Source organism: Nyctereutes procyonoides, unplaced genomic scaffold, assembly GCF_905146905.1.
Source record: "Nyctereutes procyonoides isolate TBG_1078 unplaced genomic scaffold, NYPRO_anot_genome, whole genome shotgun sequence".
NCBI lineage: Eukaryota > Metazoa > Chordata > Mammalia > Carnivora > Canidae > Nyctereutes > Nyctereutes procyonoides.
Genome location: NW_026575159.1, coordinates 32,365,453 through 32,392,178, shown reverse-complemented (window position 1 = coordinate 32,392,178; position 26,726 = coordinate 32,365,453). Strand labels below are relative to the sequence as shown.

The following is a 26,726-nucleotide window of genomic DNA, read 5'->3' as shown; positions in this document are numbered from 1 at the left end:
GGCGTGATCCCAGGGTCCTGGGATCGAGTCTCACGTTGGGCTCCTTGCGTGGAGCCTGCTTCTCCCTCTGCCTGTGTCTCTACTTCTTTCTCTGTGTCTCTCACAAATAAATAAATAAAATCTTTTTTAAAAAATCCAGTTGCTGAAGGTCAGATACTTTTTCTTTGTAGTTTATAGGTCTCTGGCTTAAGAGGCATCTTCTCTACCTCCAGACCTGATGGAAATCATGAGACTCGATTAGCCTTGGTGCCTGATATGGCAACTGGATGGGACTTTTGGTGCCATAAAAGGGGTAGGTGTCGGGGCGCCTGGGGGCTCCATCCGTGAAGCATCAGCCTTTGGCTCTGGTCATGATCTCGGGGTCCTGGGATCGAGCCCCGTGTCAGGCTCCCTGCTCAGCAGGAAACCCACTTCTGCTTCTGCTTCCGTCCCCCACCGGCTTGTGCTCTTTCTCTCTGATAAATAAGTAAAAATCTTAAAGAAAGGGGGGAATCCCTGGGTGGCTCAAGGGTTTGGCGCCTGCCTTGGGCCAAGGCGCAATCCTGGAGTCCCGGGATCGAGTCCCACGTCGGGCTCCTGGCATGGAGCCTGCTTCTCCCTCCTCCTGTGTCTCTGCCTCTCTCTTTCTCTCTCTATCGTAAGTAAATTAAAAAATATTTAGAAAAAAAAATCTTAAAGAAAGGGGGGTAAGTGTGTTCTGCATGTGGAAGGACAGTAAACAACAGTGCCTGCAAGTGAGCTTGGCAACCAGACCTGGCCCCTGACCTCTGCTTTTGCTCCCGCCACCCTGGGGCCATCCTCCGCCACCTGTGGAGCCCTGCTCCCTGGAGCCCCCTCGCTCCTCTCGCACAGGTCCTCCGTGTTTTGGAGATCTCCTCGCGGCGCCTCCTGAAAAGATGTTTCACAAGAAGTCATGACACATTTTTTGGTCAATTTGCGGATTGGAAAATAACGTTTAACCACCAGCATCACGAGTACGCGGCAGCTTTTAGGCTACAGGTTGTTTTCACGTGTAACTTTTTTTTAATTTTTATTTATTTATAATAGTCACACACGGAGAGAGAGAGAGAGAGAGGCAGAGACATAGGCAGAGGGAGAAGCAGGCTCCATGTGCCGGGAGCCCGACGTGGGATTTGATCCTGGGTCTCCAGGATCGCGCCCTGGGCCAAAGGCAGGCACTAAACCGCTGCGCCACCCAGGGATCCCCATTCACGTGTAATGTTTAAAGCCTCCGTCCACTGCCTTCTATCTGCACGGTGTGAGGTCCCCCAGGGGTCGCCCCAAGTGTGCTTCTAGGCCTCTGCACGTGGCCGCCGGCCCTGCGGTGCCATGCTGCTCACTTGCAGGGGTGCCGGCAGGTGCTCCCACCGCAGCGACACAGGTCGTCAGTCCTGGGGAGGATCGCAGGAGGTCCCTGGACATCCCACTCCCACCACCTTCTGTTTTTTCCTGGAATTCTCGCTGGTCGTAATCTGTCTGCCTCCTCACTGGCCTCTTTGCCTTTTCCCTTTTGTAATACTTTTTAAAGATCTTAGTTTATTTGCGAGAAGAGAGAGCAAGCGAGCATGAGCAAAGGGAGAAGCATATGCCTTCCTGAGCAGCGAGCCTGATGTGGGCTTGACCCCTGGACCCCAGGATCATGACCTGAGCTGAAGCAGGCGCTCCAGCAACGGAGCTGCCCGGCATGCCCTCCCTCTGGATTGATTTCTCACTTGCATGTCAGAACGTTGCTTGGATGCCCAGGACGCTGGCTCCCCACCACGCAGGAGCGAAGGTGGCCAGCAGTCCGCGGGCACAGGCGACGCTCGCTGGCCGCGAGCCCCCAGTACAGGCACAGCAGCTCCCGGCCCGTCTCTGGGCGGCTCGCGGTCTCCCGTGAAGGACCCGGACTCCAGGTGTCGTCAGGCACTGCCCGCTTCCTGCTGCACCTTGGCTCGTCATCCGTACGGCCGCCTGCGTGCGACATCACTCCCTTGGCAGCCTCACGCCTCTGTCTGCTCCTGCCTTCACTGACGCTGTGGTCCTGTATCTCAGCTGACATTGCTCTTATATACGGAGTGTTTGGACAGAGTCCACTTGGTCATTTTGTTTGCTCCCCATTCTGTCTCCTATCGAGGACTATCACCTGCGATCATTTTCCCTCTTTGCAGTATAAACTTCAGAGGTTGTTTCAGCGAAAGTTCCTTACTGATAAACGATCTTGTATTTTATGTATCTATGAATGTCTGTTTCCATCTTCTTTACGAAAAATAATGTTGCGGGGCGTGCAGTTCTAGGTTGGCAGGTGTTTCCTCCCAGCACATCGAAGAGGCCGAGCCAAATGCCACTTCTGTGTTGCTCACAGAAGTCTGCTGATGGTGTGACTGTGGCTCCTTTGTGGGTGATCAAGCCTTTCTCTCGGACGTGAACATCTCTTCTAGTCTGTGCTCTCACCATGTTGTGTCTGGGTGTGGATTTCTCGTTTTCTTGCTTCATATACATTATGCTTTCCAGATCTGTGATTTATGTCTTTCATTAAATAAAGAAAAGCCTGTAGGAACACTATAAACAGGGGCCCAGAATAATTCTGCCTGTAAAGTGCAGAATCTTGTCCTTGTGAGGAATGAAATGAGCCTGCACAGATGCCAGGCCCCTCCAGGCACTCTGAGCTGAAGACTGGCACTATTTGTTTGCAGTTGTCCTCTGTGACTCACATGTTGAAGGTGGTGGTTCCGGGTCTGGAGGAGGGCTGCAACTTCCAGTGTACTGGTAACGAGTTTAGTGTCCTCTCCTTTCATGATTTGGTTTCTGGATTATGGGGAGACTGGGCCAGTTAACACTGTGATGCAAACACTCATCTTCCCCAGGTGGAGCTGGCTGCTGTCTCGCTGCCTGACCTCACCTTCAGCTCCATTCTCAACCCTGCACAGTATGAGAACTTGAGCCTGGATGGAGAATGGGATGGGGTGGGCTGTGGTAGCCAGGAGCTAATAAAGTTGGGATTTGCATCATCATGGGGTGCATCATCGCAGGGCCTCACCTGTGTCCTCTCCTTCACTCTCTCCTCCTGGGGCTCCTATCAGCTCCATGTTGAGCCTTATTCTGTTTTACAAATCCTGTCACATTCTCTCTGGATTTTTCCTCTCCTTGTCTGTGTGGTATTTGATTTCCTTGGATGGATCTTCCCCCACACTAATGCCCTCTTCAGCAGTGTCTAATCCATTATTTAACCCACCCCACTGAGTTCTAGTCCAGTAATTGTATTTTTCATTTTTGAAAGTTCTTTAAAAACTGCCTGTTCATGCCTGATAGTCCCTCATTGTTTTCTCACTGCTGTGACTGTCTTATTCCTGTACACACGTCATATGTAACTATTCTCTTGCCTACGTTACTGGCAATGTCGTTATCTGCAGTTCTCTGAGGTTTATGTCTGTTTGCTATTTTGTTAACCCTCATTCAGTGAGACCTTCCTGGGTGCTGGGTGCTCTCTGAGCTCATTGCTTGACCTTCTCAACAGGAATACAGCAGGTCTAAGTAGCACAAGCTCTCCTCCAGAGTGACTGCTTTGGTTTCTACTGGTATCTGAGAGGAACCATGAACTTGGGACCCTTCAGCCTATCTGAATATTTTGGCTCAGTGTGGGAGTCCTGGGCTGTTTCTACCTCACCCTTGGCCCAAGAGTCAGCAGCCCAATGTCTGTGGTGTCACTGAATCCAATCTGAGGGCAACTCTGCATAACCCTGGGCCTAAGCCCACATCTGAAAAAGAAATCGATGCCCACAAGAGACCTAGACTTGTACTGCTATTTTGGAGGTCCCAGCCAGTTACAGGACCCACAGTAACTCACAATCAGTGGTTAAGCTAGAGCAGATAATAACCATGAAGTAGCATCAAACCATAGCCTGACCACAGCAGACTGGGATCATGAAGCTGGACCCTAGGACTCATGGCCAGGTGACTGCTCAGATCGATTTTAGTGGTTACAGTAAACTTTCAACAAAATGACCTCATCCAATTCATTACGGCAGAGTTCTAGAATGTGCAACGAAGACACTTCACCCCTCCTACCTGGCAAATAACAAATATCTGTATCCACGACCCTGTCATGATGTGATGTAAAATGTTAAGTTATGAATAATGAATTCACTTAAATTTTACTTTCTGGTTTCTCTGCAGATTCCAAGGTTCCCTGAATGAGCACATTTCTCATACCCTTTCACACCCCCAGCACATCCTGACCTCTGCTTCATACAAAACATTTAGTCCATCTGTTGATTAAATATTCTGAAGAACCACCAATGGTGGCTCAGGAACCACCAATCCTGGAAGGTCATCCCAATTTCTTTCCCCGGCCCTGATCATCTGTGTGCATCTCCTATGTTTACTTCCCTGGAGGTACTTCTGTTACTGGGCATTTTATTGGGCATGACACACATGGCTTTCCTCATCTCTTTCACTCTCTAACCTGTAGAGTCCCTGAATGCACGTGTCATGGCGGTTTTGTCTCAGAACAGTGGCAGAGAGCCTGGGCAACTAAGTGCTTAGGAAACATTTATTAAAAGTACAAATATCTTTTTCTTTCTTTTCTTTTTCTTTTTTATCTCTTTCTAGAGCATGCTAGCAGGTGGGGCAGAGCGACAGAGAGAGGGAAAGAATCCCAAGCAGACTCTGCTGAGCATGGAGCCCAACACGGGCCTTGATCTCATGATCCTGAGATCATACCTGAGCCCAAAACAAGGGTCAGATGTTCAACCATCTGAGACACCCAGGCAGCCAGAAGGTACAAATATTGAATTACTGAATTCTACTTCAGAAACCAGTGCTACACTGTACATTAAGTAAAATCTAAAGAAAAGGACAAATTTTAAATCTTAAACTTCCTTTTCTTGTACTGCCTTTATGAGGCTGAGCAGAGTTCTTCAAGCTACATACTTGGTGTGAAAACACAGCAGATCTGTGTTCTTGCCTCCTCTGCTCAAGCTCGCTGTCTCCTCTGTAAGCATCTTTCACATACTCCCCTACATATTTCACCAACACCCTTTGGTGGAAGGTATTCTGCTTTGGCATACTCTGTATGGAGGGCTGTGTTAAAAATCATTCTGGTTGGGGGATCCTTGGGTGGCTCAGCAGTTTGGTGCCTGCCTTTGGCCCGGGGCATGATCCTGGAGTCCCGGGATGGAGTCCTGCATTGGGCTCCCTGCATGGAGCCTGCTTCTCCCTCTGCCTGTGTCTCTGCCTCTCTCTCTCCGTGTGTGTCTCTCATGAATGAATAAATAAAATATTAAAAAAAATAGGGCAGCCTGGGTGGCTCAGTGGTTTAGTACCACCTTCAGCCCAGGGCCTGATCCTGGAGACCTGGGATGGAGTCCCAACGTCAGGCTCCCTGCATGGGGCCTGCTTTTCCCTCTGCCTGTGTCTCTGCCTCTCTCTCTGTCTCTCATAAATAAATAATAAATAAAATCTTTAAAAAAATAAAATAAAAATCATTCTGGCTACAGGAGCTCCTACCTTGACAAGACACACAGATACAAACACAGAGCTTTGATACAAAGTAGAAAGTGACTCTTGCCTTTTAAAAAGTGCTATGGAACTAAGAAAAACAAACAAAAACCAAAAACCCCAGCAACCAGCAACAAAACCCAAAACAAACAACTTCTGATAGACGGATAAGTCTCAAAAACGTTAAGCAGTGGGAAAGAAGTCAGTCGGAAAAGTAGATGTTGAATCATTCTATTTAAGTTCTAGAATGAGCAGAAAGAGTGACAGAAAGATCACTGGTTGCCTTGGAGGCTAAGGGGGTTTGGTTTGAAGGCGGGATGGAGACCTCACGGCAGTTCTCAAGGTCAAAACAGGCTATAGTTGTCAAATCTCATAAAACCCAGCCTTCAGCTCTATGCACTTCACCCTATGTGAATTGCACGTCAGCAAGAAGTGTTAAAAGACGTCAACTTCGTTTTGGTGGACACTTCTTTCCCCTGCGGGGAACTCCGCATTCCCCGCCCAGGAAAGCGGGGCCGGGGGCGGGGCAGCAGACGCCCCGGGGGGCTCCCCATGGGCCAGACCTCAGGGCACTGGCTCCCTCCCCCTCCACCCGTGGGTAGGACAAGGGCCGCAGCCCCCCGGGCATGCAGGGTCCAGGGCCTGCTCCCCGTCCCCACGGGGGGGCTCACTCCGTGCCGTGGATGTGCTGGTGCTGGATCAGGTGCGAGCTCAGGCGGAAGGCGCGGCCGCACTGGGTGCACTGGAAGGGCTTCTCGCCTGTGTGGACGCGCCGGTGCCGGAAGAAGCCGGACAGGGCCCGGAACGCGCGACCGCACTCACCGCACGCGTAGGGCTTCTCGCCCGTGTGGATGCGCCTGTGCTCGCTGAGGAAGGAGCTGCGGCTGAAGGCGCGGCCGCACTCGGGGCAGGTGTATGGCTTCTCGCCCGTGTGCACTCGCCGGTGCTGCAGGAGGTTGGAGCTCTGGCTGAAGGCCTGGCCGCACTCCTGACATTCGTAGGGGCTGTCGCCGCGGTGTGTGCGCTGGTGACGCACCACGTTGGAGCTGTGCAGGAAGGCCTTGCCGCACTCACTGCAGGCGTACGGCCGCTCGCCCGTGTGCGTCCTCTGGTGCTTGGCGGCGTCCGAGCGCTGCCCGAAGGCCTTGCCGCACTCAGCACAGCCATACGGCTTCTCACCTGTGTGAGTCCGCTGGTGCCGCACCAGGTTGAAGCTCTGGCTGAAGGCCCGCCCGCACTCCTTGCACACGTAGGGCTTCTCACCGTGGTGCGTGCGCTGGTGGCGGACCACGTGTGAGCTGTGGATGAAGGCCTTCCCGCAGTCGCTGCACGAGTATGGCTTCTCCCCGGAGTGAATGCTCTGATGCTTCGCCGCATCCGAATAGCATTTGAAGCTACGGTCACAGGTGCTGCACTGGTAAGGCCGCCCCCTCCCGGGGCCTCTTCCGCCCGTGGCCGGCAGAGCTCTCAGGGTGGCCTCTGACCCCGGCGGCGCACTGCTCTCATGGCCAGTATCCCCTCCGGGTGTCTCAGAAACCTCTGGAACCCTAGGGGAACCTCTGGGGCTGTCTCTGGCCCCCTTGTTCCCACAGCAGTCCGGGGGCTCATGTGTCCAGGGAGGCCCCTGCGTGCTCTCTCCATGCCATGTCCCTTCTTCCTCCAAAGCCTCCTGCCTTACGGTCGGCTCTGCGCTCTGCGCCCCACGCTCAGCCACTGAAGCGGCACAGCCAGAAGCCTGGCTGTCACCTGATGCCGGTGCCAGGGAAGCTGGAAGAGAGGGTCAGACAGGTATGACTGGGGGCCTAAAGAAGCAGCCGCGTGGACTGGTGGTGGCCATCTGGGTAAGACGCCGCTGCCGCTGAAGGGCGGGCGGGCGGGCAGCAGACACCTGTAGTGCCAGCCCATCCCTGCCCAGTTCTCCCCAGCGCCGGACACCCATGGTTCCAGGAGTGGGCAAGGGCAGGGAGCTAATCAATCAGGACCCTCCGCTGGGACTCTGCGGTAGCCTGAGCCTCTTCCCTCAGGCTCAGGAGAGCAGGAGACAGAAGCCCAGAAGGCTCTGGGTGCCCCTGCTTCTGCTGTACGGCCTGGAAGGCAAAGACAACTGGCAGCAAAGCAGGGGTCCTGGGTGGCACACATTCTGGCCCCAGAAGCTCACTTCTGCAACTCTGGACTTCCCAAGACAACTCTGTCCCTGACAGCTCTCCACAGCCCAGCACAAAGGGCCTCTGGTCCACACAAGAGAATCCTTACTCAGAGGTCAGTGCCAAGAGTAAGCGACAGCCAGAGACAGGAGACAGAACCAGCTGGGCTGAGGGGCCCCTGTCCTGGCTGAGCACAGCCTGGCCCCGCTGGCTCCTGGGCACAGACCACGCGCCCATTTAAATAAATGACTTTAGGGGTGTGGTCGCGAAACACTGGGCAGTTCTTGCCACCTTTGCTGCGCCTACAGGGGCACCTGCGAGGTGAGACAAGGATGCCGCCTTGCACTTGGCTCAAGGAGGGCACCCCCCAGGGCAAGCCCATCGACCTCGAGAGCAGCTTTCCACAGGGGCCATGCCCACACCGCAGCCACGTTTCTCAAGGGCTGTGGCAGCCCAGGGGGTAAAGGCCCCTGCAGGGCAGGGGCGGGGGCAAGGCCAGTGGTCCCCAGGGCGGCTTAGTGCAGGCAGGCACCCACAGCCACTTTCCATGGATTCCCTAATGCAGGGGCTGTCCCACTGAGCACCTGGAGATGGGGAGAGGCCCCAGGCACAGGCTGAGGCAGGAGGCCCTCTGGGAGCCCCCGCCCCCCCCCCCGCCCCGTGTCTGGTCTTGTGGTTTGTTGTGGTTTGGCACACTTAGATGTTCCAGAAATTGACCCCTAGCACTGGTTTTGAAGCAGGAGTTATTTAGAGTTAAAATGGGGGGGGGGGGGACACACACACACCCTTTCCAGCTCCTGTGGGTCAGGCTTCAGGTCCCTGAACTGCCTGCCCCGAGGCCATCCCAGGCACCAGCAGGTGGGGGGGTGGGTAGGGGAAGGGCATCCTTTCAGTGACAACCTCCCAGGGGGCACCGAGGAGCCCTAAACCTGGAGCCCTCATTCTCAACTGGGGCAGTTTGGCTACGTCAGAAAATATCTTTGGTTGTCCCAGCTGGGAAGGGACGTTACTGGAATCCTGTGGGCAGAGGCCAGGAATGCTAAGTATCCCACGATGCACAATACACCCTGACAACGAGGAGTCTTCCATCCCAGAATGTCCACTGCCAAGGCTGAGAAACCCTGATGGAGGGAAGTCTTCCCAAAACGTTACAGTGTAATTTCTAATTAAGAAATTCAGTCCCCTGGCCAAGAAGCCAGTCTCCAGAGTGACGCACACCAGACCTGTCAGGCCCACCACTGGCCTCACGCTTGCTTCTATTCCACTTCCAGGCCACGGATCCTGTGGCAGGTGCTCGGAGCCAGCAACCAAGAAGGGTGCTCTTTATTCCCTTTAAAACTCTGTGTTTGGTTGTAACTGGTTTCTCTCCCACCCCTCTGGGTAAGTTGACATTTGCTACATTATTATTTAGTCTCAAACCACAGGGTTGTGGAGAAGCGTGCCTGGGCCTGGCCAGGATTAAGGTCAGAGGAGGGAGGCAGGGAGGGAGAGGCACAGCCTAGATGTCCAGGACTGGAAGGGCAGCTCCAAGGCAAAACCCAAAGTAGGGTGAGTGCTGTTCGTGGACACAGGTTAGCTGAATCACGGGACACAGGGGTTCTCTGACTTCAAAGGAGAACGGGTACAGGTGTGTGTGGGGTGTGCCGTGTGTTCTAGGAGCCATGGCCGTGCTCCACGCAGGCTCCCACTGCCGAATCCGACACATCAGAGTATGACGGTGAAGAGCCTGAGGCAGTGCGGGCATCCATGTGCAGGGGAGGATGCTGTAGTCCTGAGCACTGGTTGTCTCACGCTGTAGTAACACCAACAACAGTAAACTGGATAGGAGTCCTCAGCTCCGATGACCCATAAACATGGCCTTAAACCTTCAGATTAGAGAGGGGCCTGGGTTTTCACTCATCATACTCTTCAGGGTCACCTAGTCTGAGGCTGGCCGAGAAATGGGGCCAGAACTGATAATCTCATTCTAAGAAATCTCCAGGCAGGGGGGCCAGAGAAGAGACAGGGGTGCAGACGTTGGTCAGGGGAGCAAAGGGATGGAACAGGGAGTGCTGAGGCCAGCAGGCAGAAGGGGTGGGAGCTGTGCCAGGCAAAGAAGGGGACAGGGAGGTGCTGCCCAAGCCCAGCTACATCCCCTAGCAGCCAGGCAGGTAGGCTCTGGAGCCCCTATTCCTAAGCTGTCCCCTCCTCCCTGACCCCACCTGGCTGTCCACCCCTCACCTGCATGTGTGTCCACCAGGGTAGCCCTGTCCATGGTGTTCTGGAGACCCAGGCCTGCAGGCTCTCCTTGCTGTGCCTTGCAGAAGCACCAGGAGTGGGGACACCTGCCTGAGTAAGAAAGAAGATAAGGGGAAAAAGTGATGGGAAGTGAAGGGAAAAAAGTCCCTTCTCCTGGGACTCCACTGGGCCTGTTCTGCAGCCAGAAATCAAAGTCATGACTAAACAGACTCCCCAGTTAGTAGTGTTCTATAAGGTACGCTCTGGGAATGCTGTCCTGACCAGGCTGGCCCCCTGGGCCCACCCAGGCAGGTGCAGAACACAGGTGGGTGTGGGGGCATCTGCTAGCCGCCTGCTCTGGTCCTGCCCCGCATCTCTGGTCAGTCCTCAGATGTCTGGAGACATAGCTAGGGATTTAAAAATGCTTCTTGATAATTACAGAGGTTTGAATATAAAAATATGAAACCAAAAAAATAAAAATTTGAGTAGTGCAGTTTTAGATTGTGGAATGTTTTTTGCTGTGCTTAACACCAAAGGTAAAGTCTGACACATTTAACTACACAAGGAAATTTAATGTAAAAAAAACAAAGAAATGAAAAAAGAAAACCCCAGGGACAAGGTATATTTATAACATAAAGATTCATATACTTAATACATAAGGACCACTACGTATTAATGAAAAAACAAGAAAAATCAGTAAGGGTCAAGTAATCCACACAAAAACGCTGACAAAAGGCCACTGTATTTTTAAATATAACTCCCTCATTTATAATTCAGAAAGGTAACATAACTATCACTTTGTACTCTAAAGGTAGCAGAGACTTCAGGATGGCAACACCTGCGGAGCAAGGAGACGCGGGAGATGCCCGGCAGCTGACAAGCCACAGGGCCTCCAGGCATCCCAACGTCTCGCCAGTGGGGACCTACCGCACAGAGATCACAGGTGCTCACTGTATGACACTGCACTTCTGACTTGCTTAAGAGCAAACCTTGGAAACAACGTAATCTCAACTAAAAAATAGGGCAGGTTAAAGTGTGCAAGCAGCTGGGAATGAAGCGACCCCTGGTGACCGTCACAAAGATCAGGTGAGGCTGTCCCAGAGGTCGCTACACTGGTCAGGGGGAGGAGGTGTAGGGGTCCTCAGGATGGTCAGGGAGAGGAGGCGCAGGGGTCCTCAGGATGGTCGGGGGGAGGAGGTGCAGGAGTCCTCAGGATGGTCAGGGGGAGGAGGCGCAGGGGTCCTCAGGATGGTCGGGGGGAGGAGGTGCAGGGGTCCTCAGGATGGTCAGGGGGAGGAGGTCAGGGTCCCTCAGGATGGTCAGGGGGAGGAGGTCGGGGTCCCTAGGATGGTCAGAGGGAGGGGGTGCAGGGGCCCTCAGGATGGTCAGGGGGAGGAGGTCGGGGTCCCTAGGATGGTCGGGGGGAGGAGGTGCAGGGGCCCTCAGGATGGTCAGGGGGAGAGGGTCCGGGTCCCTAGGATGGTCAGGGGGAGGAAGTCGGGGTCCCTCAGGATGGTCAGGGGGAGGAGGTCGGGGTCCCTCAGGATGGTCAGGGGGAGGAGGTCGGGGTCCCTAGGATGGTCGGGGGGAGGAGGTCGGGGTCCCTAGGATGGTCAGGGGGAGGAGGTGCAGGGGCCCTCAGGATGGTCGGGGGGAGGAGGTCGAGGTCCCTCAGGATGGTCAGGGGGAGGAGGTCGGGGTCCCTCAGGATGGTCAGGGGGAGGAGGTCGGAGTCCCTAGGATGGTCGGGGGGAGGAGGTCGGGGTCCCTCAGGATGGTCAGGGGGAGGAGGTCGGGGTCCCTCAGGATGGTCAGGGGGAGGAGGTCGGGGTCCCTAGGATGGTCGGAGGGAGGAGGTGCAGGGGCCCTCAGGATGGTCAGGGGGAGGAGGTCGGGGTCCCTAGGATGGTCGGGGGGAGGAGATCGGAGTCCCTAGGATGGTCGGGGGGAGGAGGTGCAGGGGCCCTCAGGATGGTCAGGGGGAGGAGGTGGGGGTCCCTAGGATGGTCGGGGGGAGGAGGTCGGGGTCCCTCAGGATGGTCAGGGGGAGGAGGTCGGGGTCCCTCAGGATGGTCAGGGGGAGGAGGTCGGGGTCCCTCAGGATGGTCAGGGGGAGGAGGTCGGGGTCCCTCAGGATGGTCAGGGGGAGGAGGTCGGGGTCCCTAGGATGGTTGGGGGGAGGAGATCGGAGTCCCTAGGATGGTCGGGGGGAGGAGGTGCAGGGGCCCTCAGGATGGTCAGGGGGAGGAGGTCGGGGTCCCTAGGATGGTCGGGGGGAGGAGGTCGGGGTCCCTCAGGATGGTCAGGGGGAGGAGGTCGGGGTCCCTCAGGATGGTCGGGGGGGAGGAGGTCGGGGTCCCTAGGATGGTCAGGGGGAGGAGGTCGGGGTCCCTAGGATGGTCGGGGGGGGGAGGTCGGGGTCCCTCAGGATGGTCAGGGGGAGGAGGTCGGGGTCCCTCAGGATGGTCGGGGGGAGGAGGTCGGGGTCCCTAGGATGGTCAGGGGGAGGAGGTCGGGGTCCCTAGGATGGTCGGGGGAGGAGGTCAGGGTCCTCAGGATGGTCAGGGGGAGGAGGCGCAGGGGCCCTCAGGATGGTCGGGGGGAGGAGGTCCGGGGCCCTCAGGATGGTCGGGGGGAGGAGGTCCGGGTCCCTAGGATGGTCAGGGGGAGGAGGTCGGGGTCCCTAGGATGGTCGGGGGGAGGAGGTCAGGGTCCCTCAGGATGGTCGGGGGGAGGAGGTCGGGGTCCCTAGGATGGTCGGGGGGAGGAGGTCGGGGTCCCTCAGGATGGTCAGGGGGAGGAGGTCGGGGTCCCTAGGATGGTCAGGGGGAGGAGGTCGGGGTCCCTAGGATGGTCAGGGGGAGGAGGTCGGGGTCCCTAGGATGGTCGGGGGGAGGAGGTCGGGGTCCCTAGGATGGTCAGGGGGAGGAGGTCGGGGTCCCTAGGATGGTTGGGGGGAGGAGGTCGGGGTCCTCAGGATGGTCCGGGGGAGGAGGCGCAGGGGCCCTCAGGATGGTCAGGGGGAGGAGGTCGGGGTCCCTCAGGATGGTCAGGGGGAGGAGGTCGGGGTCCCTCAGGATGGTCAGGGGAGGAGGTCGGGGTCCCTCAGGATGGTCGGGCGGAGGAGGTGCAGGGGCCCTCAGGATGGTCGGGGGGAGGAGGTCGGGGTCCCTAGGATGGTCAGGGGGAGGAGGTCGGGGTCCCTAGGATGGTCGGGGGGAGGAGGTCGGGGTCCCGCAGGATGGTCGGGGGGAGGAGGTCGGGGTCCCTAGGATGGTCGGGGGGAGGAGGTCGGGGTCCCTCAGGATGGTCGGGGGGAGGAGGTGCAGGGGCCCTCAGGATGGTCAGGGGAGGAGGTCGGGGTCCCTAGGATGGTCAGGGGGAGGAGGTGCAGGGGCCCTCAGGATGGTCGGGGGGAGGAGGTCGGGGTCCCTAGGATGGTCAGGGGGAGGAGGTCGGGGTCCCTAGGATGGTCGGGGGGAGGAGGTCGGGGTCCCTCAGGATGGTCGGGGGGAGGAGGTCGGGGTCCCTAGGATGGTCGGGGGGAGGAGGTCGGGGTCCCTCAGGATGGTCGGGGGGAGGAGGTCGGGGTCCCTAGGATGGTCAGGGGGAGGAGGTGCAGGGGCCCTCAGGATGGTCGGGGGGAGGAGGTCGGGGTCCCTAGGATGGTCGGGGGGAGGAGGTCGGGGTCCCTCAGGATGGTCAGGGGAGGAGGTCGGGGTCCCTAGGATGGTCAGGGGGAGGAGGTGCAGGGTCCCTCAGGATGGTCGGGGGGAGGAGGTCGGGGTCCCTCAGGATGGTCGGGGGGAGGAGGTCGGGGTCCCTAGGATGGTCGGGGGGAGGAGGTCGGGGTCCCTCAGGATGGTCGGGGGGAGGAGGTGCAGGGGCCCTCAGGATGGTCAGGGGAGGAGGTCGGGGTCCCTAGGATGGTCAGGGGGAGGAGGTGCAGGGGCCCTCAGGATGGTCAGGGGGAGGAGGTCGGGGTCCCTCAGGATGGTCCGGGGGAGGAGGCGCAGGGGCCCTCAGGATGGTCAGGGGGAGGAGGTCGGGGTCCCTCAGGATGGTCGGGCGGAGGAGGTGCAGGGGCCCTCAGGATGGTCGGGGGGAGGAGGTCGGGGTCCCTCAGGATGGTCGGGCGGAGGAGGTGCAGGGGCCCTCAGGATGGTCGGGGGGAGGAGGTCGGGGTCCCTAGGATGGTCGGGGGGAGGAGGTCGGGGTCCCTAGGATGGTCGGGGGGAGGAGGTCGGGGTCCCTCAGGATGGTCGGGGGGAGGAGGTCAGGGTCCCTAGGATGGTCAGGGGGAGGAGGTGCAGGGGCCCTCAGGATGGTCGGGGGGAGGAGGTCGGGGTCCCTAGGATGGTCGGGGGGAGGAGGTCGGGGTTCCTCAGGATGGTCAGGGGAGGAGGTCGGGGTCCCTAGGATGGTCAGGGGGAGGAGGTGCAGGGTCCCTCAGGATGGTCGGGGGGAGGAGGTCGGGGTCCCTAGGATGGTCAGGGGGAGGAGGTCGGGGTCCCTAGGATGGTCGGGGGGAGGAGGTCGGGGTCCCTCAGGATGGTCGGGGGGAGGAGGTCGGGGTCCCTAGGATGGTCGGGGGGAGGAGGTCGGGGTCCCTCAGGATGGTCGGGGGGAGGAGGTCGGGGTCCCTAGGATGGTCAGGGGGAGGAGGTGCAGGGGCCCTCAGGATGGTCGGGGGGAGGAGGTCGGGGTCCCTAGGATGGTCGGGGGGAGGAGGTCGGGGTCCCTCAGGATGGTCAGGGGAGGAGGTCGGGGTCCCTAGGATGGTCAGGGGGAGGAGGTGCAGGGTCCCTCAGGATGGTCGGGGGGAGGAGGTCGGGGTCCCTAGGATGGTCAGGGGGAGGAGGTCGGGGTCCCTAGGATGGTCGGGGGGAGGAGGTCGGGGTCCCTCAGGATGGTCGGGGGGAGGAGGTCGGGGTCCCTAGGATGGTCGGGGGGAGGAGGTCGGGGTCCCTCAGGATGGTCGGGGGGAGGAGGTCGGGGTCCCTAGGATGGTCAGGGGGAGGAGGTGCAGGGGCCCTCAGGATGGTCGGGGGGAGGAGGTCGGGGTCCCTAGGATGGTCGGGGGGAGGAGGTCGGGGTCCCTCAGGATGGTCAGGGGAGGAGGTCGGGGTCCCTAGGATGGTCAGGGGGAGGAGGTGCAGGGTCCCTCAGGATGGTCGGGGGGAGGAGGTCGGGGTCCCTAGGATGGTCAGGGGGAGGAGGTCGGGGTCCCTAGGATGGTCGGGGGGAGGAGGTCGGGGTCCCTCAGGATGGTCGGGGGGAGGAGGTCGGGGTCCCTAGGATGGTCGGGGGGAGGAGGTCGGGGTCCCTCAGGATGGTCGGGGGGAGGAGGTGCAGGGGCCCTCAGGATGGTCAGGGGAGGAGGTCGGGGTCCCTAGGATGGTCAGGGGGAGGAGGTGCAGGGGCCCTCAGGATGGTCAGGGGGAGGAGGTCGGGGTCCCTCAGGATGGTCCGGGGGAGGAGGCGCAGGGGCCCTCAGGATGGTCGGGGGGAGGAGGTCGGGGTCCCTCAGGATGGTCGGGCGGAGGAGGTGCAGGGGCCCTCAGGATGGTCGGGGGGAGGAGGTCGGGGTCCCTCAGGATGGTCGGGCGGAGGAGGTGCAGGGGCCCTCAGGATGGTCAGGGGGAGGAGGTCGGGGTCCCTAGGATGGTCAGGAGGAGGAGGTCCGGGGCCCTCAGGATGGTCAGGGGGAGGAGGTCGGGGTCCCTCAGGATGGTCGGGGGACGAGGTCGGGGTCCCTCAGAGTGGTCAGCGGGAGGAGGTCCGGGCCGCCGCGCTGGTCAGGCGGGGACTCCCCTGAGGCTGTCACTCCGCACGGCGCACGTGCAGCTCTTTCGAAGCGAGAGCCCCGCATCAGCACACGGACCCGCGCCCGGGCCCCTGGTTCCCGCTCCAGCACCGCCCGCAGCACCGCTGGGACACTCACCTGCAGCCTCGCCGTTCGCCGGAAGCGCTCGTCCCCAGGGCGGCGGCGCGGCACTTCCGGTGACGCTCTAGGCCGCGGGAGGCCGTGCACTCGGCTGCTCCCCGCGCGGGCTCCGCATCAGGCGCCCTGGTCCTTCCTCCTCCCGTGCGGGTCTTCGCCGGGACACCCCGCTCCCGCCCGCCGGCCTCCAGCCAGGCCCGGGTGCGGTGACCGAGTGGGCGAGGCGGTGCGGGTGGAGAAAGGTGGAGGCGCCCCCGGCGTGGGGGGGTGGCGGGACTGGGGGAGGGAAGCCCCCGCGAGGGACCCGGGCCGCGAGTGTCCGCGGACAGGACGGAGCACCGCAGCGGCCCCTTCTCCGAGGACCGGGCTCCCTCCTGGCGCGCGGACCCTGCTCGGCTGCGGAGAGCCCGCCTGCACCCGGGCCCCCTCACCTGCACCCTGCATCCCCCACCTGCCCCCGGCAGCCTCCCCGCCTGCACCCGGGCCCCCTCACCTGCATCCGGCACCCCCCACCTGCACCCTGCACTCCCCACCTGCGCCCTGCACCCCCCACCTGCACCCGGCAGCCTTCCCGTCTGCACCCTCCCCACCTGCACCCTCCCTGCACCTGGCATCCCCCATCTGCACCCTGCACCCTCCCCACCTACACGCAGCACCCCCTACCTGCACCCTCCTCACCACCCGGCACCCCCCCACCTGCACCCAGGCCCGGCCACCACTGGCCTTCACTGCCCGTCCACTCAGGGCCCAAGGACCTGGGGGTGGCCCCAGGACCAGCTGAGAGGGCTCTAGGCCTCTCACAAGCCGTAGGCAGACGCAAGCCAGAGCAGGCGGGGCGGCTTCTTGCCGGGTGTGGGTGGCAGAGAAGCGCCTGCGCAGCTTCTGTGAGTTCCCGGGGCTGGGCAGCCGTCATCTCTTGGGGCCCGGGTGCTGTTCCTTCGGGACTCCAGGGTACGGTCCTGTCAGAGGTGGTGTCAGGGGACAACAGGTGTTCTTTTCATCAATCATCAGGGGTTGTGATGATGCCAGTGGGCGGGTGGGTTTTCAGCTCTTGTCCTGGCCCCGTGTGGGATCTGGTACCGGGTTTGGGGCCAGGACGACCTCAGAGAATGGTTAGCTTTCCTGCGGCCCCCTCAGAGTGGGGACAGGGCTCCTTCGGCTTATTCAGGGGCAAATACGGATCATGGGCCTAGCAGAAAGGCAGCAGAGATGTAAGCTTTGACACATGATGCCCCCCCCCCACCCCGCGCCCTGGATCCCTGGGCGGGCCGGCCGCTTAGGCTCCCGATGGTGAGCCCCGCATGGGCCCCTGCTCAGCGGGATGTCGGCTTCTCCCTCTGCCCCTCCCCCAGCCTCGCTGGGCCTGTCCTGGGGTCTCCCCCAGGGCCCAGTGAAGGTGTGGGTGGGGGCTGGGGCCTCCTGAGGCTCCCGGGGGAGCCCCTGTTCATAAGCTCACTTGGTTGTTCCCTTTCCTCGTCACCGGACATGGGTCCGGCATCTGCAGAGGGGATACCGCAGAGAGGTGCCCACAGTGCCCCACGTGGATGCCCACCGTGTCCATCGGCTCTTCACTGGTGAGTGATCATTGTGACACATGGTCAGACGTCGCCTGCTGTCTTCCCTCCTCAACCAGTAAGCCATCCTGGAGGAGGAAGGCCGAGGGAGCATGGCCAGGGTGGGGTATGACGCCAGGGAGGACACTGCCGGGTGACCCCGGTGGACACGGTCCACGAGGCAGAACTGGAGGCTGTGCTGGGCTCAAGGGTTGGATCCCTGCACCCGAATTTGGTGACTGTCCTGTGGTTTCGTAAGAGAACACCCTTGAGAATCAGGAGCGCATGAAGGCACTGCGAGGCCGAGGGGCTCAAGTTCCCAAACTGTTCTACAAAGGGTTGGGAGAGGGACGCCCTGGTGGCTCAGCGGTTGAGCATCTGCCTTCGGCTCAGGGCGTGACCCCGGGGTCCTGGGATCGAGTCCCTCCTCAGGCTCCCTGCATGGAGCCTGCTCCTCCCTCTGCCTGTGTCTCTGCCTCTCTCTCTCTCTCTCTCTCTCTCTCTCTCTCTCTCTCTCTCTGTATGTCTCTCATGAACAAATAAATAAAATCTTTAAAAATAATAATAGGGAAAAATGGGTTTGGGTTTCCCTCCTGGCTTGCATGAACTACTCTGACAACCAGGGGCCAGAAGAGGGCTTTTTGGTTGCCGGCCACAGCCGTGACTCCATCCCGGGCTGCACGTTATTTTCTGGCAGGTTCCAGGGTGTGTGTGAGGGGGCCACTGTTTGCGTCTGTTTGGGACCCTCTGGCTGGAGCAGCCCTTTCCTCCCGGGCAGTGGTCCCCTCCCTCTGTTCCCCGAAGTCATTTGGAGTTTGAGGCCATAAGGGCCGGGCCTGCAGGGGAGAGGAGGAGAGGTGACCGCCAGGAACCCCACCTGCCCGGCGTTGCTGAAGCAGCTCCTCACCCTGTGGGCTGCCCCCCAGCTTCCAAGTCGGTGTGGGCCCCGGACGGTGCCGAGGACTTGCTGCTGCTCACGCTGCTGCTTTGGCGGGGGTCCTGGACTGCAAGGGCCCGGCCCTGGGCCCCCAAGAGCCGGCAATGCCCAGGTCGGGAGGGCCTGGCGGGGCTGAAGGCCAAACACACCGACTGGCCTGTGCCCCAGCCACGCATGGGGTCTGTCCCTCCGCTAGTGCAGCCCGTCTGAACCCCGTCACTGCATCAGTCGCCTCTCCTCATATTAAGAACCCTGAGGGAGAGAGAGATGGAAGGGGGTGGGGGGGTGGGAGTTACCTTGCTGAAGAGGAAGAGGGGATTTCGAGAGGAAGGACCTGGCACAGGGAAAACGGAGGTGGCCCTCCCTGGGTCAGGATATCCTACTTTGTGCCCACAGACGCTCCCAGTCTCCGTGCCTGGAAACCACAGAGGCTGGCGCTCAGGCCCCGTGGGCGGGCTCTGCCCAGGCGCCCGCCTCATTCCGGAGCCGGGCAGGGAACAGGCAGGCGGGGAACAGGCGCCGTGGGAACCTGGGAGAAGGCCCGCGGCCCTCCGGGTCCCCCTGTCGGGCAGCGTCAGCACAGCCGGGCCCCAGAGAGGTGGGGTGTGCAAGCCCTCCAGGGCCAAGGGAAAGGGTGGTCCAGACCCCGGAGGACGCCTGGCGGGCAGAATAAGCCCCGGTCTGAGAGGCTTCACCCCCACCAGGGCAGTGCCCGTCCCCAGGATGCCCGAGAAGGGGGCAGGACAGGGGCGGCTCCGGAAGCCTCCTCAGCACCTGCAGCACCTGCGGCCTCCCGCACCGCCCGGGCCGGCCCTGCAGCCTCTCCTCCTCCTGCCCCCAAGGGCCGCCTGCATGCACCCCCCAACCCCACATCTTCGCGGCAGGTGGCACCTGGAAACCCCCACCGCACTCTGCAGTGTTTCTCATTAATAAAAGACACATAGAAAATAAAACATTAGGGACGCCTGGGGGGCTCAGTGGTTGAGCACCTGCCTCTGGCTCAGGGTGTGACCCCAGGGTCCCTGCAGGGAGCCTGCTTCTCCCTCTGCCTGGGTCTCTGCCTCTCTCTGTGCCTCTCAGGAATAAATACACACAATCCTAAACAAAAACAAAAATTTAAAAGGATGATCTTGAAGAAGTGAAGGTTCCCCTCTGCATTCCCGTGGATCACCTCGGGTATTCCGGAAGGCCGCTCCTCCCCCGTCCCCCCTCCCGCTGGCCAGTCCCCCCTCCACCCCGCCTCCGTCTGCTCGGGTCGCGCGGGGGCCCAGACAGGTTAGCGACCCTGCCCCCTCCCGCCCCCGATGGCTGGGGCGAGCTGCATGGGGGCCAGTGTCAGGCTGGAGCAGGACAGGACCCTGGGCCACACACGTTCCACAAGGGGTGGGATAGCACAGGCGGGTGGCATTGCAGCCTTTGTCATAACCCTCGGAAAACCCGAGGCTGAGGGTACCCAAGGGGGGCAGGGGTCCTGCACTCCCTGGGTGCCTGTGCGCGGCTGGCCGTCGGGTCCTCATGGGTGGAGGGCGAGCCGTGGCAGTAGGCGGCTGGGCCCCGAAGCTTGTCCTCACTGTCCCACCCGTGGGAGCTGCTGCCCCCGGAAAGCTGCGGAGCTGGGCTTCCGGCACCTGCCAGTCCCTAGTGGCCCGTCCAGGCTTCCGGGGCGGTGGGGGGGGGGAGCACCAGGTGAGACTCACGGGGAGGCTGTCCCCCTCCCCCGGCTCACGGTCATGGCTGCGTCCTCCCTGGGGCCCCGAGGTCTTCTGCAGGACTCAGCAGGTGCTTAGCCTGCTGGCCCCCCCAAGCCCGACACCGCGGGGCTGTCTCCTCCAGGGTTTCCCACAGGACAATGGGCTCCTCACTCTGGGGTGCCGGGTCCGGGTCTGAAAGCTGAAAGGGAGGAGGTAAACGTCACCAGACTCAGCCTCAGCTGGAGCGGCTTTGGGGACAGCAGCGTCTCCTCTGGGCCGGGAGAGGGGGTAGGAGGCAAGGACAGACCCGGGGTAGGAGGGGCAGGTGTGGGGGGAGGAGGCCAGACCAGAGGCAGGATGGAGAAGAGCCCAGGCGGGTGGCACCCGGAATGCTAAGGGCCATGCTAAGGGCCGGCGCCTGCCTGCGAGGCTCCTGCTATGGCGGGAGCGGGGCTGGTAGGTGCAGGTGCGGCGGCCCCCCAAGCAGCCGGCGGAGCGGAGAAGCCCGTGGGCCCCGGAGCCCCGCTCTGTCCGTCCCCCACCCCCTGCCGCGCTCCTGCAGCAGTGGGCACTGAGCAGGGCCACCAGGTGTGCCGCGGCTGTTGGTCTGCCTCCTCCCCTCCGTGCCGACGTGACAAGGCAGGCTCTCTGAAAACATCTAGGATCTGCTTCCTTCTCCTAAAAATAAACCAGGACTGCTGCTCAGAGAGAACCCTGTGGCGGCTTTTCCCTCACTTTCCCCCCAGAAAACACAAAGCGATCACACAGAATGGAGGCATGAGGCGAGCCTGGGAGGCCCCCCTGCCACTGCTGGCTCAACGGTGGGCTCCAGGCACTGCCCCCGGGCTGCGGGCCTCGGACAGCGACCCTGCGCGGCTGCAGGGGTGCGCCCACCTGTGTAGCAGTGAGGAGGGAGGCCACCGCCCCCGGGGACCTGGCTGGCTGGCGACAGGGGCAGGCGCTGAGCCGGCGCCAGGGCTCCACACGCAACCGTGACATCGCAATTGGTGCTACTGACAAAAATGAGGAGTTCAGACAAAGGAACCCCGTGATGCAGAGGACACTGAGTCAGCAGGACGCGAGAAGAAATGGATGGAGAGGCACTCGGGTCTCTGGGAGGAGAACCCCGGGATCAGCCCCGCAGCGGCAGGGCCCGGGGTGCTTCCTGTGCCCCCAGAGGACGGCAGCCAGCCACAGGCCACAGTGGGCCCACCCAGCGAGGGGAGGGCTGCAGCGGGTGGGGGGGGAGCCCCCAGGGGCTCTAGCTGGGAAACCACCTGGAGATGTGCAGCGGCGCCCCAGCACACGTGTCCGTGTTGAGAAGCTATTTAGAATTTTTAAAGTCCTCTTTGAAGCACAAGTTAGAATAGTTTGCTAGGATTTCACTGTATGTTGTTCATTTCCCGGTGATGCTTCCTTAAGCTAGTTTTGTGAAAAAGGAAAATGTATTTAATGGTTAGATTTAATGAACGTTTATTCCTAGAAGACGAAAAGGCATCAGAAGTAAAACCCACGTTAGACGTGACGGGACATTGAATGAGTGTAAAGGAGCCTCACACAGTGACACGGAAGAGAACAGCAGCGGGAAGACTTGCAGAGGTGAACGGTGGACGACCTGACCCAGGCCTTGAATGCCGAGTAAAGCTGGGGCAGCAGGGGGGTGGTGGCAGGCGGGAAGGGAGACCCGCTGCTGGAGCCTCCGGAGCACCTGGCTGAACAAGCAGTCCGGCACCACGCTGGGCACCCGCCACCATCCCATTCACCTGAAGCTCCAGCTCCAACAGATGTCACCTTGGGAGTACTGACTGCCAGGGGAGGTTCTGGAAAGTTCTGTGTGACCTGAGTGGCTTTACAGGAAGAGGAAACGTAGATAGAGTCAAGCAGGACACTTAAGATGTGGGAGTTTTAAATATGTCAAATTATATCCTAATAAAAAACATTTAAAAATATTAAGCATGGGCAGCCCTGGTGGCTCAGCAGTTTAGCGTCACCTTCAGCCCAGGGTGAGATCCCCGGGTCCTGGGATCGAGTCCCACGTGAGTCTCCCTGCGTGGAACCTGCTTCTCCCTCTGCCTCTCTCTGTGTCTCTCATGAATAAAAAAATAAAATCTTTTTTAAAAATTAAAAAAATAAAAATATTAAGCAGTACATCTCAGGAAAAAGCAATACAGTGTCCCACAGAGCTGGTGACGCTACTCAAGTTCAGGGGCAAGGAAAGAGTAATGACATGGGACAAGCTCAGGAGACACCTGAGAGGAAAAACCCCAGACCACAAACACGCCCCAAGAATGTTACAGGCACCTGAGCTGCCCGTCAAGTGTAAGGACCATGGAGAATGTTCTAAAGCTTTCGAGGCTTAAATGAAGTCTCCTCTTGCTCCGTGCTATGGTGCCCTCTCTCAGGCAGGTGGTGGCAGACGGACCTGCTGGGTGGACAAGTGGATCAGGGACAGGGAAGCAATCTGCTCCCTGTGCCCACAGGTCACTCAGTCTCGTTCCCAGCCGTGGTTCACCGTCCACCATTCGCTGGCTGGTTGCTGCCCCACGCCAGGGGGTACCTCGTCCCATGGGGCAGCCTTGTCCCATGGGGCAGCCTGAGGGTCAGGTGCGGAGGGGCAGCGGCCTTGCCGTGGTGCTGCTCTCAGAATGCAGGGTGGCAGTAAGGGAACCTGGGTCAGATGCTGGCATGGGCAGCTACTAGCCGCATAGTTTGGACAGATGACTTCACCTGCCTGAGACCTAGGACAGGGCGGGCAGTTCTGAGTTACCGGCCGTGGGCACCTCTGCACACCTGTCCCGTTAGCTGCCCTGCAACCCGGGGCTGTGTGGCTCCCCCGGGCGGTGGCCAGGGCTTTCCACCTCGTACCGGGTGCCTGGCACCTGGCGCAGGTGGGGCACAGGTGGGAGGGCACCCAGGCTGCGCGGTCCTCTCTGAGCCGGTTTCCCGCCCGGAGGTCAGGGTGCTGGGGGCGCAAGGCGCACGGGGGCTGCGGGAGTGTTCGTTCCTCCCCAGGGTCCAAGCGTCTGGAAAGGGCGCGACTGCCTCTCAGGGCGAAAGGAACTCCCAAACCGCTAAAATCTGCGCTCCTGCAAGACCGGACTTCGGTTTTCTCGGACGTGCGGCCGGCGGGGTCCCGCCGCGAGGCACCTGCGCAGGGGCTGGGCGACGGGGTCGGGGTGGGGGGGGCACCTGCCGCCCGGGGCTCTGCGGACCCGGCCCTCGAGCGGCGCCTCCCCGAGCTTCAAGTCGGACCCGGCGGCCGACGCGCGGGCTCCGGGAGGCCGACGCCCCTCCGCGGCTCCGTCCCGCAGGCCCGAGGACGCCCCCCCCGCCGCCCGGAGCCCTGAGCCTGCAGAGCCGCAGGTGCGCCCGCGCCCACGGGACGCCCCACCCCACCGGCACTTCCGCGCGGCCTGTGGCGCCCGAGAGCCCGAGCGCGGCTGCGCATGCCCGGAGCTGTCCGAGATGCAGGGTGGCCCGCGGCCGTGGAGCCTCTGAGAAATGGTCGGGGACACGGAGACCCGGAGCGAATGGGCAAGGGGACCGGGCGGGCAGGGCCCTGAAGGCTGCAGGAAGGAGGCAAGCAGGGGCCCCAGCGGGCGTCTGGCTCTAGAAGGGCCCCCCCCCCCCCCCCCCCCGTCTGTGGCTGGGAAGGAGCCCCGGTGGTTGCAGTGCTCTGGGGGGAGGGCGGGGGCCGCGCATCCTGCAGCCGAGCGGCGGGTGTGGGGGTGGGGTGGGGGTGGGGGCGCATCGCCGTCCACCGCTGCGGCCTGCTAAAGATGCTGAGTGCTTGGGAAGTGAGCCTCGGCTGCAACAGCTGGACGTAAACACAGCCTCTGGCCCAAGCCCAGCTGAGCGTCCAGCAGTTCCAGGGCCTGGCCCCGTGGTATCCGGGCTCCTGTGGAGGTGCTCCTCCTTTCAGGGCGGGTGAGACCAGAGGTCCCCAGACCTGGAACGCCGTTGCTGTCACTGGGGGGTGTTGTAAGTAAACCCAGATTCCCCACTTGACCTGGGCCTGTCCCCCCACCCCCACCCCCTGGCATCTAGCAGGCCCTCCAGGTGAGGTAACCGTGTGGCACCTCAGTGGGTGCTCACATCCCTGAAAAAAAATCCTAGAAAATGCAAGCCAAGGGGCCTTATGGGAGGCCAGTGCCTCATGAGAATTCCTTGAGCTCAGGATGAGATCTCCAAAGCCAAGATAGGGGGTGCGTGGGGCTGCTCCAAGGAAGAGGCCCAGCCTGGGCAAAAGGGCGGGCAGGCTGCAAAAGGCGGTTGGACATGTACCCAGGGTGTGAAAAGACTGTAGACAAGCCTCCCTCTCTCGGGCTGGTTGGTGGGGCCTGTCGCAGTGGCCCGACAGCTCTCTGCTTCCTGGAACCGAAGGTAGCTGCACTGGGCATGGGAATGAGCCCTTTGGGGTCTCCGCTCTCGTTCATGAGTGTCCCCAGTGGGCTCCCAGCATCCAATGTACAACAGACAGGCCAAGTGTGGCGATCTCTGCGGTCCTGTCAACCCGCAGTGCGTGCCCACCATGCCTCAGAAATCACCCAGTCTCCACGGAACACGCGCCTTTCTAGACCACCACCTGATGCAGCGCTCCGGCCTGCAGGCTTTTCTCCCGCGGGCTCACTTTGGAAGGAGCACTCTGGGCATGGCGTTGGCATGACCACGAGGGAAGGAGAGCTTCACCCGCAGCTGCTTCCCTGCAGAAGGTGCCGCTGTTTCGGGGCAAGAGAGCTCTGCCTGAAGGCGTTGCTGTGGCCCCCGCACTGTGGCGGGGGGGGGGCGCGTCCTCCCGGTGACACTTAGATGCTAAAGCTGCTCAGTGACGGTTCTGTCCTGCATGGTGGCAGTGACGAGGTTCCCTCCAGCGCAGCCTATCAGTGCCTGTGCAGCCGCGCACCTGCACGCTCCCCGCGCCCGGCTCCGCTGCGAGCCAGCCCCCTTTCGAACAAGCACAGCATTCACAGGGTCTCTGTCCACGTGAACCCTGGGCCCCCGCAGCCTGAGCCCCACCAGAGGCTCCGCCAGGGCCTCGTCACTCACTGGTTTCTTTCCAGTGTGGTGGATTTTCTGATGTGGAGCCGGAGCGCGCTGGACCCCTGGCACGTCCGTGACGTCGGTGAGGCCCTCGCCCCCCGACTCTCCAGGGCGGCGCTGCAGCTGCTGGCTGACTAAGGCTCGTCCCCCTAGGCGGCGGGCGCAGGGCTCCTCGGTGCCCAGAGGTCTCTGGAGCCGCCCAGCCGCCCAGCGGCCCGTGCCCCCGCGGTCACCACGGCCGCCTGGCCTGTCGAGCGCACCTGGGTCTCCAGCTCCACCGGCCGCCCGGCCGCCGCGGCGCCCCGTGTGGTGTCCCCGGGCCTTCGGGGCCGCGCGCTGGCTGCAGGCGGGCCCGGTCTCCTGCGTCGCCCGCGGCCGCCCCACCCGCGCAGTGACCGCGCTGTGCCTGCAGCACGCACCGCCGGGGTCGCTCAGATGCAGCGGGCGCCCGGCCTGGGATGTTGTCGCTCAGCGTCCCCCCGCGCCCTCCGCGGCCCGGGCCGCCCGCCAGGCGAGGATCCGCCGCTGGGGGCGCCAGAGGGGCGGGCGGCGGGGGGGTGGGGAGGGGAGGGGCCGCACTCCCGCCGCCGCACTTCCGGCCGCCTCGCCGCTTCCGGGTCGCTGGCGGCTGGACCGCGCTCCTCCCCGCTCGGGCGGTGCCCTCCGCACTTGCGGACCAGGATGCGGCCTCTCCGCCGTCGCAGCTAGTACAGTCGCGCCCCGGAGACCCGGCCCCGGCCTCACCCCTCCGCGGGGTCAGGGTCCAACCGGCCCTTCCCGCCCCGGACTCACCCCTCCGCGGGGTCAGGGTCCAGCCGGCACTCCCTGGCCCCGGCCTCACTCCTCCGGGGGTCAGGGTCCAGCTCAGACCCCACTCAGACATTCCCCCACAGGGATCTCTGGGAAGGGCAGCGTGCCTGGTTCCCACGGCTTGGGAAAACCCTGCCAGACCTGTTTAGCGTAGAGCCTGGGGCGTAACACTTAAAGCTGGGAATCCGAGCACTGATGGCCTGGGTGACCCCTAGTGAGTGCTCGAGGTGCAGCAGAGGCACAGAGCACCAGCCCGGGGGCCCTGAGGCCCGCGTTGGGTGAGACCTGCTGTGGGGACGCCCACCCCAGGGCGGGTGCTCAGGAAGGGCTTACTGAGCGGGTGAGCCAGGAATGCGTAGACCTAATACACGATATTGGGAAAGGATGTGATTCCAGGTGGGAGGCCGTGCACGCTAGGAGCTCCTGCTGTTACCTCGACTGGCCTGTGCTCTGCTGCTTCACCTAATCCCATGGAGCGCTCACACAAACGTGAGGTGGAGAATCATGCCCAGACCAGCGCGGTGCGCAGGGTGTGTACCCTGCCCGCGATGGCACGGAGGCGAGCGGCAGGGCGGGGCCACCACGCAGCTTGCATGTTCGTAGGGCCAGAGCTCCCGCCTGCCTGGGTCACAGCACACAGCAGGTGATCCCGTGCGCCTGGCGCCAGTTTCCACTTCTGTGCTCGCGCTCATCAATCAGGGTCCCAAGGACAAATCCTGGGGGAGCCCAGTGTGGAAATCAACTGAAGACCGGCGTCTGGAGGACACTTGGTTCAATCCACGGATCCCAGCCAGCCCACCTGGCAGGTGGGGTGACGGGAAGTCGGGCTGCGCAGCAGTCAGTAAGCCCAGCTCCCCGGTCACAGCCCCTGGCCCAGGGGTGGATGGTGGAACCCGTGCCCCTCTCATGGCT

General features: G+C 61.4%; 1 protein-coding gene across 1 annotated transcript; it reads right to left on the bottom strand.

The window, feature by feature from the left end:
* Positions 1 to 1,027: 1,027 nt before the first annotated feature.
* Positions 1,028 to 16,197, bottom strand: ZNF696 (zinc finger protein 696). The gene is made up of 3 exons (XM_055314368.1): positions 15,784 to 16,197; positions 9,843 to 9,950; positions 1,028 to 7,245 (listed from the first exon to the last, which is right to left on the bottom strand). Exons 2-3 carry the CDS (start codon positions 9,874 to 9,876, stop codon positions 6,146 to 6,148), a joined length of 1,134 nt encoding a protein of 377 aa, XP_055170343.1. The 5' UTR covers positions 9,877 to 9,950; positions 15,784 to 16,197; the 3' UTR covers positions 1,028 to 6,145.
* Positions 16,198 to 26,726: the final 10,529 nt, after the last annotated feature.